Here is a 12,696-nt window from a genome sequence, read left to right as displayed (position 1 = left end):
GTACAACGATGGTTGTATGATCGATATGTCCCATCATTTGTCTATTCTTCGGCCCCCGCTGTGATTTCGTTTATGCCAGTATCTAATCTAGCTTCAATATTACTATGTCTGTACCTCTTGTTTTTTAGCGGCTCAGTAAGCAAACCTGGAGGCTTTGAGAAAGGGTTCCAGACAGATTTAGGTGACTATCAGCCTCCAATTACCCTGACCTGCATAATTGAAATGATATGGATTTCTGACAATCCGAGAGCGAGTAGCGGCTGCACGGGATCAAATATCAGTCAAGCGAGTAATGTTCACAGGAGGTCCAACCTTCTATGATAATGGAACCGAGGTCCTCAAATTCCCTGCAGACCAGCCGCGTTATGTTGGAGAGCCTTCACAAGACATAGATGATGCTTGGAATGCATTGACACGGGATATGTGTCCTTTTTGGTGACCTATTTGACTGCAGAACTCTATTGACAACCATTTCTAGATCGCTATATCATTTTGACAGAAGATGAAGCCCGGGAAGCTTGGGGGGCAGAGTATACAGAGTTCTGGGATGAAGACAAACAAGCCTATCTCGCAGGGTAAGTTTCCAATCTTTTGGCCCCAGAATGTCAAGAGATTAATATAGAAAACATGATCAAAGCCTGGAGAGTTTCCATTTGCTTCACTGTCTGGTGAGTATATACTTTTCCCTCCCATTGGCTCACCATAGGGTCCATCAACTTCAACATCTCATGCATATACTCATCGTTACTGCCAGGATCATCTTCGCCAGTCATTCTATCCGGACCACTATACACACACCGGAATCCATGGAGTTTTGCATAGAGGTAAGTGATCTTAGTCCTCATATCAATTTCATTAGCTTATAAGTTTCTAAATGACAAGCAGATCATTGCATTGATGCTCTGAGACAAATGCTTCAATGTGTGGTGGACGTTACTCCAATCCCGACCCGATATTATCCAGGCATTGGACACAATTATATAGACTCTGATAGGGAGCATACCTGTCGCGATTTTGATCAAATGCGAGTCTGGATGTCATATAGAACCGCCACAAAAGTTCCACAATGATCAAGGCTGGAGACTTCTAGACTCAAGCCTAGAAGTCTCAAGCCAATGATCACCTGCAATTTGAATATATTGCCCAAGGTCTTAGAGGTTTTGTTGGTCTAAGCTAAGTGCATTGATGAGCCTTTTGGCTATAGTATAATCTTTACTGAACTGATCATGCTCTACACCTCACTTCAAATGTTACGCTTAGAAATCAATATATGTTTCAAAACAACAGGTGTATTCGGACTTCATATGTCATATTATTGCTGTGAATGCTAGAATAATGTAATTCAGGAACGCGTCTTTGTGAGCATAACTTAAAACTCTCCCCAGGAGAGTGTCAAGACATCATCATGTATTGGATTCTAAATGACTGCTGTGGCCTTGATTCATGGAATCCATCACTTAACTAGCTATTCAAATATGCATCCACAGCCTGTATAGCTTTCAGCTCTTCAGAAACGCTGACAATGGTTCACTTGCGGTCAGGATAGATCCAGTCCTCGACTTCTTCGCCACGCTTAGTCTTGCGATCAGGATAGATCCAGTCTTCGACTTCTTCACCACGTTTGGCCTTGCGGTCAGGATAGATCCAATCCTCCACTTCCTCGCCGCGTTTTTCGGCAATATCAACTAATCACAAAATTGGCATATGATAATCAAAAATCATGTATGGAGACTAACCATTCAAGTTGGGCGCAGGAAGTGCCAGGGCCAATTGGCCGAGGAAAAGCGCCGACAAGACAATGGATGCCTTCATTTGGGAGATATCAATCAGTAGCTCAAATAGGTAATGTTGATTCTGGTATCACGGAATGTCTAATCACTTAAATTACACTGGATAACCGTTCCTTTATATCAATATGGTAAAATAATTCAAATCCCGAGCATGATCTTGTTTTCATTTTCCCGTTAAGAAGAAAGTATCAAATGCCGGTAAATGGATGTTATTGGGACCATCACGCGGGATTTAGCATACACTCACTTGGTTCCTTGTTCTCTTCGGGTGAGACGGCATTCATATCTATCAATTACTGTATTACTTTTTATTCAATTGTAGAATCTGAAGTCAACGCTTGTATTAGAGAACGATCAGAGTGCATTTGGCAATTCACACATTCCACACCATGGTCGACGATTTAAGACTCAGTTCAGATTCCGACGATGAGCGCTCAGAAGACAGAGACGACGAAAAATTATTGAAGTCGGAAATTAAATCTGATTTCTATCCTAACGATCGGTCAAATAGACCACGAAAACTCTTCTTAGTTCTGGTTGCTGGATTTTTTATCAATGTTGTCTGGACATCAGCCCTCGTCTGGAAATGGATATCTCTACAGTCCAGTGTTTGTATCAAGGAATCATTATTACCTGGACCGCTAGTTATGATATACTGTTACGTTTACCCAAATTACTCTGAAGTATGCTATATACTCATACTTTTGGTCTTTAGCACCTGCGAGAGAGGCGGTCAAGTATGAAATTGTCGAGACCAATACCACGATTGACTCATCGAACGTCTATATGGGCAAGCCACGACCGGAACAAACTTTAGCATGGGAGGAAATTACAAAATGTAGGCTTCAAAGGCCATTCCAAAAGATACCAGAGATGCTGATGAATTATCAAACTCTTAGGGAGAAATATCGCAGTATCTAAAGATGATCTAGAGAAGATCGGTCAAGATTCCATCGAATTGGCTGATGGTACTGGTTACATGGCAACTCTGGAAGTATTTCATCATATTCATTGCCTGTGAGTCATTTTTCCACAGAATCATATTCATGATTATCGATTCTCTTTCTGATATGACCTAGGGACTTCATCCGAATGTATATATTTAAAGATTATTATGACACTCACGAAAATGAGAACCTGCGCTGGAAACACGTTGGTCAGTCACTATCCAGGATCCTTACATTCAGTTTTCAATGCTGATTTATTGATATAATAGACCACTGCATTGAAATTTTACGAACAAGTGCCATGTGTCAGGCAGATATCTCACTCGTGACGTGGCAATGGGTGGACCGACAGGAACTTCCATTTGCGAACTTCGACGTTAAGCATGAGTGTCGTAATTGGGATAGCATTTTGGAATGGACTAAGAACCATCAAGCAGCAGCTTCGGCTATAGTACGGCCTCCTGAAAAGACCTGGCCACCGCATCCCCAAGGTAAACAACTTGATGAATAGGGTATTTGTAGCAGGCGAACCAGGAGAAATACAAGATCATTATTATATTAGTTTTCAAGGAATATGAGCTGTTACAGTCAAGCTCTGAGGAGCCTACAGGATTCGCATTCCTGGATGAGGGAAATTGTTTAGGGTACTGTTTTAGGAGCAGCAATAGAGAGTAGAATCCCCATAAGAAAAAGGAGAAAGGAAACTAGTGGAAAAGCACTGCTTTACACAATACACTAGAAGATTGAATGAACACTTGTATTACCGGTATTTCAGCACATAAAACCTATATACTGGACCGAATTCCCGGAGCAGCAAGTCAACCGCAGTAGTTCGCAGCTTAGACCTCCAAATAGACTGCTTTCAGTAAATGCAATACTAGAGAATGGGATATCTTGATTCTCACATATTGGAATTTTTAATCATACTCAATTTTGACACATCCCATCAAGTTGTTCTATAGATTCAATGCATCATTAAAGAACGAAGTCGGAATCTCGCAGAATGCCAGACGCAACAATCCTTGTACGCTTAAAGTCCTTTGCTCGAAGTCTTTGGGAAAATCCAGCACCATTCGAGAAGTCAGTATACTTCAAAATCGAGGAATCTGAGAACAACGAGCTGGCCCATGAAAATGAATCAATCCTACCACTGATAAAGCCAAAGAGCAATAACTGGTGGATGAAGATCTTTTGCGCTACAATCCTTTTGTTGAATATCATTGGTTTAGGGATGATTTTTGCCCTGGTGAAGCAGGACAGGCATCTACATTCATATGAGAAATACTCTGTTTTCCCCGAACGTAAGGCTTCTTTTTCTCTACTTTCCTGTTCCTTCACCCATTGTTTTACTCCGAGCTCACATTGTCAAAAGTGGAATATGAAACAAGAAAATTTCATCCCGAAGATATATTTCCGAGCTCAAATTCAGAAACCGTATGGGATTCTGGTCTGCCAAAAGCGAAAGGATTTACCATGGTTGAGAAGCCAGAGCAGTTTGATCTGCCCCCCGGCTCGCCTTTTCAAGGAGGTCATCACCGCTATGGAGTTAGTTGGGGTCATCAGTATCACTGTGTGGTATGCAATTTATTTCAATGACTTTATCTCTCGCTTCCTTTCTCTAGCATACACCTGGGGAGTGTGGAGTGATAGACAGGATTATGATTAATGGTCGTCTCTACAGAGAATGATGCGCGACGAATTCTTCGCTCAACTTCACAACCGAAGCACTTTGGTGGGGATGGAGGTCGACCTCAACAAGGAGGAATATACGACTGAGGAAATACGACTCATTCATCTGGCACATTGCTACGATTACCTGCGGCAAGTCATTCTCTGTCATATGGATATGACAATCGAGTATCCTACCGGAAACAGCGTCGCCAAAGGAACGATTAGTGGATATGAAGTTCCTCATCAATGTGTGAAACGTTAAGTACTTTATTCCAGCCCATTGTAGAAAAAATAAAGAAGAAGAGGCAGAAAGATGCTAAAATATGTCTTAGGAACCTCTAGATGCATACATGGAAATGCATGCTCCTGACGGTTATGTAACAAAGACCCCATAATTTCGACATTACAATGCAAAATAGATCCATCAAACATTATATTGCAATAAGACCGATGGAGGCGATAAATCAGTGACTCGGTCTAGTAAGCTTTGTAAAGGAAATTGAGAGAAAACCAATCGCGTAGAGACCAGCCGCAGTGAGAAAAGGCAATCCCAACCAAGAATTACCGAGCAGCATACCCCATTTGAATGTATACGCCAGTAATGGCCCGGCGAAGACCATTCCTCCTGATGTCACAGTAGCAATGGCGGTATAGACAGTTCCCAATAGATTCTTGTCTACTAGGGAGGTAACGAGACTCCGTGCAGTGATTTGGAACGAAAATCCGAGTGCACAAATGACTAAACCCATAGTGAATATCAGAGGTGACCAGCCGAAGAACATAAGCGTTGACCCGATAAACAGAAGTGCAGTGCTAGCCTGAGTTAGGTGTTTATCCCTTACTGCTGGATTCAGTTTCAATCTCAATCTAAGGAACTCGGAAATTGCAGGCAATAGAACAAGAAGCAGAAACAGATTAACACTGCCGCGCAGAGATAAAAGATAAGATGTCTGTTATGGAATCAGCAAGAATTTCTCAGAAGAATGGATTAGTCTGGTTACTCTTGACTTACCTGACCAATAGTCCAGTGAAACTTCTTGGGTCCATATTGTAAAATCAGCGGAATAGCTTGCTTCCCAAGATAGGAACTAAAGAAGCAGACCAGAATAAGAGTGACGTTGCTGTTCTGTCGAACCAGTCGTAGCGACTCTTGAAACTTTTTGAATTCCGAGAGAACTTTCCCAAGGACATACTTATAACCTGGTTCATCCCCGTTACCTGACGAAGGTCTGGATTGGTCATCAACTTTATCCATTTGAAGTGTCTCTGGTACCCAGAAGGCAATGAAATAGCCGACAAAGTACATGCCAAAGCTGATGAGGTATGGCAGCCATGGGCTGAACGACATGAGCATAGCACTCGCAGGAGTTGCCACGATCTCCGATATCAAAACTGCCGCAGAAAGTTGCGAAAAAGCCGTGGTCCTAGATACTTATGCATCAGAACTCGCTCATATCTGATATCTGAAACGGGCCTACCTTCTTTCCACCGAACAGCTGTCTGCAATCATGACCCACATCATTGATGTCGCAGTCTGAGGACCACCACCGATCAATTGTGACAGGGCTGAGAACCAAACTGCTCTCAGAGGAATTCTTGGAGCAAACCAGCCTTGACCAGTAAGTAGGAGTATCTTTCCGAAGCGGTGCTTTTGCAACAGACTCACAAACAATTCTGGTCCAACACTCTCCAAGAATGCAACCAGTCATTCCTAGTAGCAATATAGGCTTACGACCAATTCTATCCGCCAGAGCGCCATGAGGCAGTGCTAAAAGAAGCCCTATAGGAAATCGATGAGTTATCCGGGTTAATATGCGCAGGCTTTCTACCGAAGCCTTACCTGGAATGGTTTGAAATGTATCAGTCCAGCCGTTGATCAAAGCCAACTCGCTTTGTACCGGCTCAATTTTACATAGCTCTCGGTCGAGTTGATCGTGAGCAGACAAAGCGCCTATTGTTGTATAATATTGTCGGCAAATAATTTCCTCAAAAAGCTGCAGTTGAGGAGCAACCGCTGCGTAGCCAGCGAGATCCGAAATCAGAGTCACAGTTGCAATCAGCACGATTACGCGCAAAGCGTGTTTCGATGAAGACGACTCGGGCTGCCTAAAAGATTCGGAATCGCGTGCGGACTCGAGACTGTTTTCGGGCTGCAAGAGGGGTTCTGTCTCTCCAGTCTCAGCCATTTTCAAGGTTGTTGGTAACCGACGTATATCAGAGATGTTGCAACATTGAAAGAATAAAGTGCAGCGGACAAAGAGGGCTGTTCATAAGGACATGGATTGCTTATCTAAGACCAAATCCCTGACTCGCGAGCCTGACCGCCCGGGGATTTGTCTATTAGTCTACCACGGCCTGATGCAGGCAAAAACATTGCATTGATGGTGTCTAGAGTGGACAGGGATGTTGGTTGGCTGGCCTGCTGGAGCGATAAGCCGGGGCTTGCCTACTAGTTAGGTACCAGTACAGTAACGTCGCTTTCTTTATCTCCGAGGTTACCATCAACATCGGACCCAAAGCGAGCAAAATCGTGCTTTGATGCCTCCTGTGATAAAACTTTCCTTTTCATTATGCTGCCGGAGCAATGGAGAGAAGATCAAATTACTGCGAGGCAGCTGATGATGTCTTCGGCCCCCGGATATATGGCTGTCGGGACAGTTTCGATTTCACTCTTCTTTTCGAGCAGTCAATTCTGTCTATGCTGCCATCGCTTATCCTGCTTGTTGTAGCAGTGCCACAATTGCTTCGCCTCTTGAAGGAGGCGAACAAAATACATAGCAGACCAACAGACTGGCTGATCCTCGCTAAGCTTGTACAGTCCGTTTTCCCTGACAGACACCAGTCGTACTGATCTTCTCCATTTCTGTAGACTGCGATTTGCTGTTACGGTGCGACACAAATCGCATTAATCATTATCTATGCTTCTTCCTCAAGTGATCCGACTCGTCTATCTATTGCAGCATCATGCTGCTCCCTATGTGCTACATTGGCCATAGCAGTCCTCTCCTACCTGGGTCATCGTCGATCGGAACGCCCTTCGTTCACCCTCACCATTTATCTCCTTTTCACGACTCTTTTCGATGTGTGTCAGGCACGTACACTCTGGCTACGAAAGATCGACCCTCTGCTTCCAGGAATTTTCACAGCAGGTCTGGCGTTGAAAGCGGCGATTCTTTTCCTCGAGACTATAGAGAAAAGAGCTCTACTGCGAACCCCGTATCGATATTATTCACCCGAAGCCCTAGGAGGAATTATCAACCGCAGCGTCTTTTGGTGGTTAAACTCCCTTTTATTCAACGGATCATCCAAGATACTTCGTCAGGAGGATCTCTTTCCTCTAGATCCTAAACTGTCCGCGAGCTCTTTTATAGATCGCTTTCGAAAGACATGGTCTACATGCGACAAGACGAACGATTATGCTCTAGTTCTAGCGACCTTGAAAACCTTCTGTAAACCTCTTTTGCTCATTATATTCCCCCGTATCTGTCTGATTGGGTTTACCATCGCACAGCCGCTTTTAATCAACCGAGCCATTTCCCTTCTATCCCAGCCGGATAGTGTAGACAAGACCAATGTAGGAAGAGCGTTGATTGGAGCCACCGCACTGATCTATTTAGGGATCGCCATCAGCACTGCGTTCTACCAGCATCAAATTTATCGCTGCATCACCATGATTCGAGGCGGTCTAGTCACCTTGGTATACGATGCCACCCTGAAGTTGCACAGTTCCAAAGCGACCGATGCCGCTGCAGTCACACATATGAGTACCGATATTGACCAGATCACCCAGGGCATGACAAATTTCGACGTACTGTGGGCTGCGCCGATTGAAGTCGGCCTCGCAATCTACATCTTATGGCGGGAAATTGGGTTGGCATGTCTGGCGCCGGTTGGGATTGCCGTAGGCTGTACGCTGGCGGCCTTTTTACTAGGGAAATTGTCGAGAAAAGCCCAAAGAGTCTGGGTAGACGCAGTTCAGCTGCGAACTACGGCAACAGTTTCAATGCTCAATAACATAAAAGGAATCCGAATGTCAGGTCTTTCCTCCAGATTCTCAACAAATATTCAGGACCTGAGAGTGAAGGAGTTGGCAGCATCAAAATCATACCGTCACTTGACTGTTCTCAAGAACACAATTGGAACTCTGCCACAGGTTATGGGTCCAATTACTGCCTTTGTCATTTATGTTCTTGTGCGGCAGAATCAGCCGGTTTCAAAATGTTTGAGACTCTTGGCACGGATTTCTTCAAAAATGTCGACACACGTACATTTTCCTACATATTTTAAACTCCACGCGCAACAACGTGCTAATACGCGTAATTTTATACAAAATCTCGTGTCAACTTTGAAAACAAAGTCATTTCTAGTTTAGGAAATCTCCGAACATCGTGATATCGAACCATGCCACCTCGACGCGCCTCCAAGGATGCCACTGCTGTCAGATAATCCGGCTTTCAAAACGAGGCAGAAAGATCGACTGTTCAATCTTACAGGTCTAAAAGGCACCTTTAGGCATATATCTGGACACCTAGATTTTAGCCCAATATTTACCCCTCCTGATAGCTCACAAATCACCCCGCCAAAGGTGTCTATAAAGGACCCGGCTTTAAAGACTTGAAAGACAGACACAGAACAAAAGACATACAATCTTGCTAGTCACTTCTTTTCTTTGATCCTAGAAAAACACTCTTCAGGATTGGCCTGGAATAAACCGACCAATCCGACAACTGCCTCTCAGCAACCTCCAACAACGAACCCATACAACCTTCGATCGCTTCATATTCCACGTTCTATTCGACCGGGGGAGAGTTTTGATGAAAGGCACTATGTGCCAACTAGAGCCCAGAACCAAATACAGCGCATGAAGGAGCGGCAAGAGGAATTCGGATTACCTGCGCCAATAACATCAAAAACCGCTATACAGAAAACTCGTCAAGACGCTGCGAAGAAGGCAAATAGTCATCGCAAGCGGCCAGCACCTTCAGGAAGGAAATCTACTACGCGGTCTCCTTCCAAAACGCCATCTGCAAAGCGAGTACGGTTCGATATAACGTCTTCGAGAGACGCTCCAGACAGTTCAGTGGAAACTACACCTCTCCGCGCACAATCTAATGCACCAAGGGATGAGTCTATTATTGCATCCCTGGAAGCAGATACTAATGAGGAAACCGATGACAACGAAGATAGCGTTAGTGAGGATGATGATCTTCCCGTGGTAGTTCCAGGTAGACCTCCAGGTTGGAATATGGCCGATTATTTGAACGGTGAATATGATGAAGAAGAGAATCGCCTGCTGCGTGATACGCCATTAAGCGAGTCAACACCATTCAATTCACTGGATATCAAGATAGCAGCGACAAACCTTTATAACGCGAAGGAGGATTTCAAAAAACTCAGCGCTAAACGACGTATCAAGGTCGCCGAGCACGCTCTTCGTGAGGCCCGGGAGGATATTAGTATTATCAACACATCTGATATCCAAGACGAATTTAATCATGAAATCGGCCAGCGTGATTATTCAATTGGCATTGATCTGAGAGTCTATATTAACAAGTGAAAAGTCATCAGTCAAACACTCCATGATATGACTCAACGTTCATTTGATCTTGGTGTTGTAGAAGATCAGTTCCATGACCAGATTGTCAAATACACTGATGACGAACCTTTTACATTTGAAACTTGTACGGCATTTGTAAAATCAATGTCTGGTCGTGGAAGACAATTAAGCCATCAATTTGATGATTTTTCTATTACCGAGACCCTCAAAGTTTTAGATCTCATTGATAATAAACGAGAGGCTCATCCCGGTACAGCTTTATGCGTTCTTTTTGAGATCAAAGTGGCCTGCGAAGCACTTATATCAAAGAAAAAAAGGACAGCAATATCGACAGCTCAACAACCCCAGGATCCAATATCTATTCCAAGCTCGCCCCCTGTACTGCCGACACAAATCCGTTCTACTCGTACCACTCAGTTATTGGAAGAGGCTGCAATCCGTGAAGCGAGACGAGACCGAATATTGACAGCTGGTGATTTCCAACGTCAGTTGATGCAGAAATATCAATGCAACGATAGAAACTGTACGAATTATAACAACTTTTGCTTCCCTGATCCTATGGACAATACTCAGCACTATAATATCCTCGCTACTCAGCATGGGCTTTGGGCCAATCGGATAGCTTCAGGTGGTGCAACCATCGAGAATCCACCAGATGAGTTAAAGCAGTATTGGATGAAAAAACAAGGTTCGATAAACCGAGATTCTCGACAACCTGTTAAAAAGAACAATGCCCAGATCATGGAGCAATTTATGGAGATGCAGACGAAGATGTATGAGCAACAAATGCAGTATAGATTGATGGAACAGATGGAAGCAATGCAGGAAAAACAGGAACATCGTGACGAGGAGAAAGAGCGTCATCATTTACTGCGAGAACAGCGCGATTTATTAACACAAACACCTCATCAAACGGCTTATTTATTGCCTCGAAGATCAACAACAAGCCCTTCTTTGCTATCATTTAAAACTGATAAAACTCCTGCACGATTTGAGGCTATTCCCGCTACACCAACACCACGCCCGAGGTCATCTAGTTCGATAGATTCAAATGAGGACGAATATGACACGCTTGCCAAATTTTTCACCTGGAAAATCAACTCAATCAAGAATCAAGATAGGAAGAAGAAATGGGAAGATGCTCAATCGACCATATTTGCAAATGACTGGTCCATACGAGAGTTGAGGCAAATGGAAGACGATAAAACCCCGGCATATCAACGTGCAATAAAGGCAGGCATCTCAGACGGTCTGGCGAGAGGCTTCAAGAGAGAGTTACGCCAGTATAGGCAGTTCGTACGCCGTGTCCACGACGAACATGCTGCAGCCATGGCTCTAGGTGCGTTAGGAGGTGGAAATTCGACTATATGATGAAGTTCTAGGTATTAATACATTACTTTATTAGATTATTTCATTTAATCGCTTTGTTTGATTGCTTTAAGAATATTTGATACTATTCACTGAATAAGTTGACGCTTAGATCTGCCTCATACTGCGCGAGAAATTGATGAAATTCAATGAGTTCTTTCTCTTCAATATACACTCCATTCCCAGCGTGTTTAAAGTGTTTTCTGGCGAATCTATCACAACGACTCTGTTGAATCGAAAGATGGATAAATTCACCGTAGTTGCTGCATGTCTCACGCAAGAAAATCCAGTTCCTTTTCATCCATGATTTAAGAACACTAAAGGTGAGTTCTATCGGGTTATAATCGGGTGAATATGGTGGTAAATATCGAATAAGATGTCCTGCGCTCTCAATAATCTGACTAACGTGTTCGCGTGTATGGATCTTGACATTATCAAGAACAATAACCATTGGGAATCGGTGTATCTGGCTGAGTGCTGGTATCAATTTTGTTTCAAGCCAATCCGCAAAGTCACCAGTACTATAATATCTATCTTTTATGCCAGTACAGGGAAGATAGCCCTCCAGCGTCATTGCTGCGCAGATGCTCCATGTCTTGCCCTAATTTATATCTGCATCTATTTCAGCATCATCTCCAATCGGTGCATACGCGTGTCGACGCCAGCCCGTTTTCTCGTTAAATATCGACTCGTCAAGGAAGACAAGATCATCCGCTGCAAATTGGCGTATATCATCAAGATAGGCACGGCGAAGAGGTTCACTCCGGTTTAACGAGATTCGCTTAAGCTGTTTTCTTGACCATTTACGGCGCTTAAATAATCGAGATATTGTTGGCACACTAACATCCACACCACGCTCATAATATAACCAGGATCTGACTTCATCTTGTTGCCGCCAGCTCTCATGAAGGAGATATTCAAAAACAGCATCCTCGTCTGCTTGAGATAGCTTCCTTGCTCGTCCTAGGCTTCGATAAGCAGGTTTCCGGAGGCTGCCATACCGCAAGAGGTTGCTTTGATACCGGAAGATAGTGGCTCTTGAAACGTTGCAGGCGCTCGCGATGGCTTCACATTTCCAACCCAGGCGTAAATATCGTCCAATCTGGGAAATTTTATCGCCAGACAAGGCGTTGCTCTTATTTGAAAGAGGGCGTGGGATAAGCTGGCGAGTTTGTTGACCTGCTTCAAGGGCAATGTTCTCAGTGGCAGGTCGGTTTGGCAGCTCCATGACTTGGTATATCGCGCGATTCGAATTCCCCAAATTAGAAACGAATTTGGCTTCAAATTTGACACGAGATTTTGTATAAAATTACACGTATTAGCACGTTGTTTCGCGTGAAGTTTAAAATATGTAGGAAAATGT

At 43.8% G+C, this 12,696-nt stretch overlaps 7 protein-coding genes across 7 annotated transcripts, besides 2 other annotated features; 4 read left to right on the top strand and 3 right to left on the bottom strand.

Moving 5' to 3' along the window:
- Nucleotides 1–1,527: 1,527 nt before the first annotated feature.
- Nucleotides 1,528–1,812, bottom strand: TSTA_022830 (uncharacterized protein; the record flags this gene model as incomplete). The annotated part of the gene is made up of 2 exons (XM_002484418.1): nt 1,528–1,685; nt 1,737–1,812. 2 exons carry the CDS (start codon nt 1,810–1,812, stop codon nt 1,528–1,530), a joined length of 234 nt encoding a protein of 77 aa, XP_002484463.1.
- Nucleotides 1,813–2,179: 367 nt separating this feature from the next.
- On the top strand, nt 2,180–3,248 carry TSTA_022820 (uncharacterized protein; the record flags this gene model as incomplete). Its single annotated transcript, XM_002484417.1, has 5 exons — nt 2,180–2,447; nt 2,506–2,628; nt 2,690–2,807; nt 2,870–2,946; nt 3,007–3,248. The coding sequence occupies 5 exons, from the start codon at nt 2,180–2,182 to the stop codon at nt 3,246–3,248; spliced, it is 828 nt and encodes a 275-aa protein (XP_002484462.1).
- Nucleotides 3,249–4,210: 962 nt separating this feature from the next.
- TSTA_022810 (uncharacterized protein) lies at nt 4,211–4,670 on the top strand (the record flags this gene model as incomplete). Its single annotated transcript, XM_002484416.1, has 2 exons — nt 4,211–4,312; nt 4,419–4,670. 2 exons carry the CDS (start codon nt 4,211–4,213, stop codon nt 4,668–4,670), a joined length of 354 nt encoding a protein of 117 aa, XP_002484461.1.
- A 159-nt stretch (nt 4,671–4,829) lies between these two features.
- TSTA_022800 (adenylate cyclase, putative) lies at nt 4,830–6,659 on the bottom strand. Its single transcript, XM_002484415.1, has 5 exons — nt 6,249–6,659; nt 6,075–6,188; nt 5,887–6,019; nt 5,421–5,832; nt 4,830–5,358 (listed from the first exon to the last, which is right to left on the bottom strand). The coding sequence occupies exons 1-5, from the start codon at nt 6,592–6,594 to the stop codon at nt 4,873–4,875; spliced, it is 1,491 nt and encodes a 496-aa protein (XP_002484460.1). The 5' UTR covers nt 6,595–6,659; the 3' UTR covers nt 4,830–4,872.
- A 1,419-nt stretch (nt 6,660–8,078) lies between these two features.
- On the top strand, nt 8,079–9,026 carry TSTA_022790 (multidrug resistance-associated protein, putative; the record flags this gene model as incomplete). Its single annotated transcript, XM_002484414.1, has 2 exons — nt 8,079–8,672; nt 8,781–9,026. 2 exons carry the CDS (start codon nt 8,079–8,081, stop codon nt 9,024–9,026), a joined length of 840 nt encoding a protein of 279 aa, XP_002484459.1.
- A 56-nt stretch (nt 9,027–9,082) lies between these two features.
- Nucleotides 9,083–11,336, top strand: TSTA_022780 (uncharacterized protein; the record flags this gene model as incomplete). The annotated part of the gene is made up of 2 exons (XM_002484413.1): nt 9,083–9,918; nt 9,970–11,336. Exons 1-2 carry the CDS (start codon nt 9,270–9,272, stop codon nt 11,334–11,336), a joined length of 2,016 nt encoding a protein of 671 aa, XP_002484458.1. The 5' UTR covers nt 9,083–9,269.
- An 82-nt stretch (nt 11,337–11,418) lies between these two features.
- On the bottom strand, nt 11,419–12,561 carry TSTA_022770 (uncharacterized protein; the record flags this gene model as incomplete). Its single annotated transcript, XM_002484412.1, has 3 exons — nt 11,419–11,854; nt 11,883–11,945; nt 11,984–12,561. 3 exons carry the CDS (start codon nt 12,559–12,561, stop codon nt 11,419–11,421), a joined length of 1,077 nt encoding a protein of 358 aa, XP_002484457.1.
- Nucleotides 11,515–12,411: a mobile genetic element.
- Nucleotides 11,641–12,459: a mobile genetic element.
- Nucleotides 12,562–12,696: the final 135 nt, after the last annotated feature.

This window comes from Talaromyces stipitatus, genomic scaffold, assembly GCF_000003125.1.
Source record: "Talaromyces stipitatus ATCC 10500 scf_1105507295549 genomic scaffold, whole genome shotgun sequence".
Lineage (NCBI taxonomy): Eukaryota > Fungi > Ascomycota > Eurotiomycetes > Eurotiales > Trichocomaceae > Talaromyces > Talaromyces stipitatus.
The sequence above is the reverse complement of the archived record's forward strand: the minus strand, read 5'-3'. Positions and strand labels throughout refer to the sequence as shown.

Excerpts from the sequence above, each read along its gene's own strand:
- TSTA_022800 (XM_002484415.1), bottom strand. The coding sequence starts at position 6,594 with ATGGCTGAGACTGGAGAGACAGAACCCCTCTTGCAGCCCGAAAACAGT. Across the intron at positions 6,189-6,248 it reads TACATTTCAAACCATTCCAG|GGCTTCTTTTAGCACTGCCT; the intron begins GTAAGGCTTCGG and ends GATTTCCTATAG. Across the intron at positions 5,833-5,886 it reads AGCTGTTCGGTGGAAAGAAG|GACCACGGCTTTTTCGCAAC; the intron begins GTAGGCCCGTTT and ends ATAAGTATCTAG.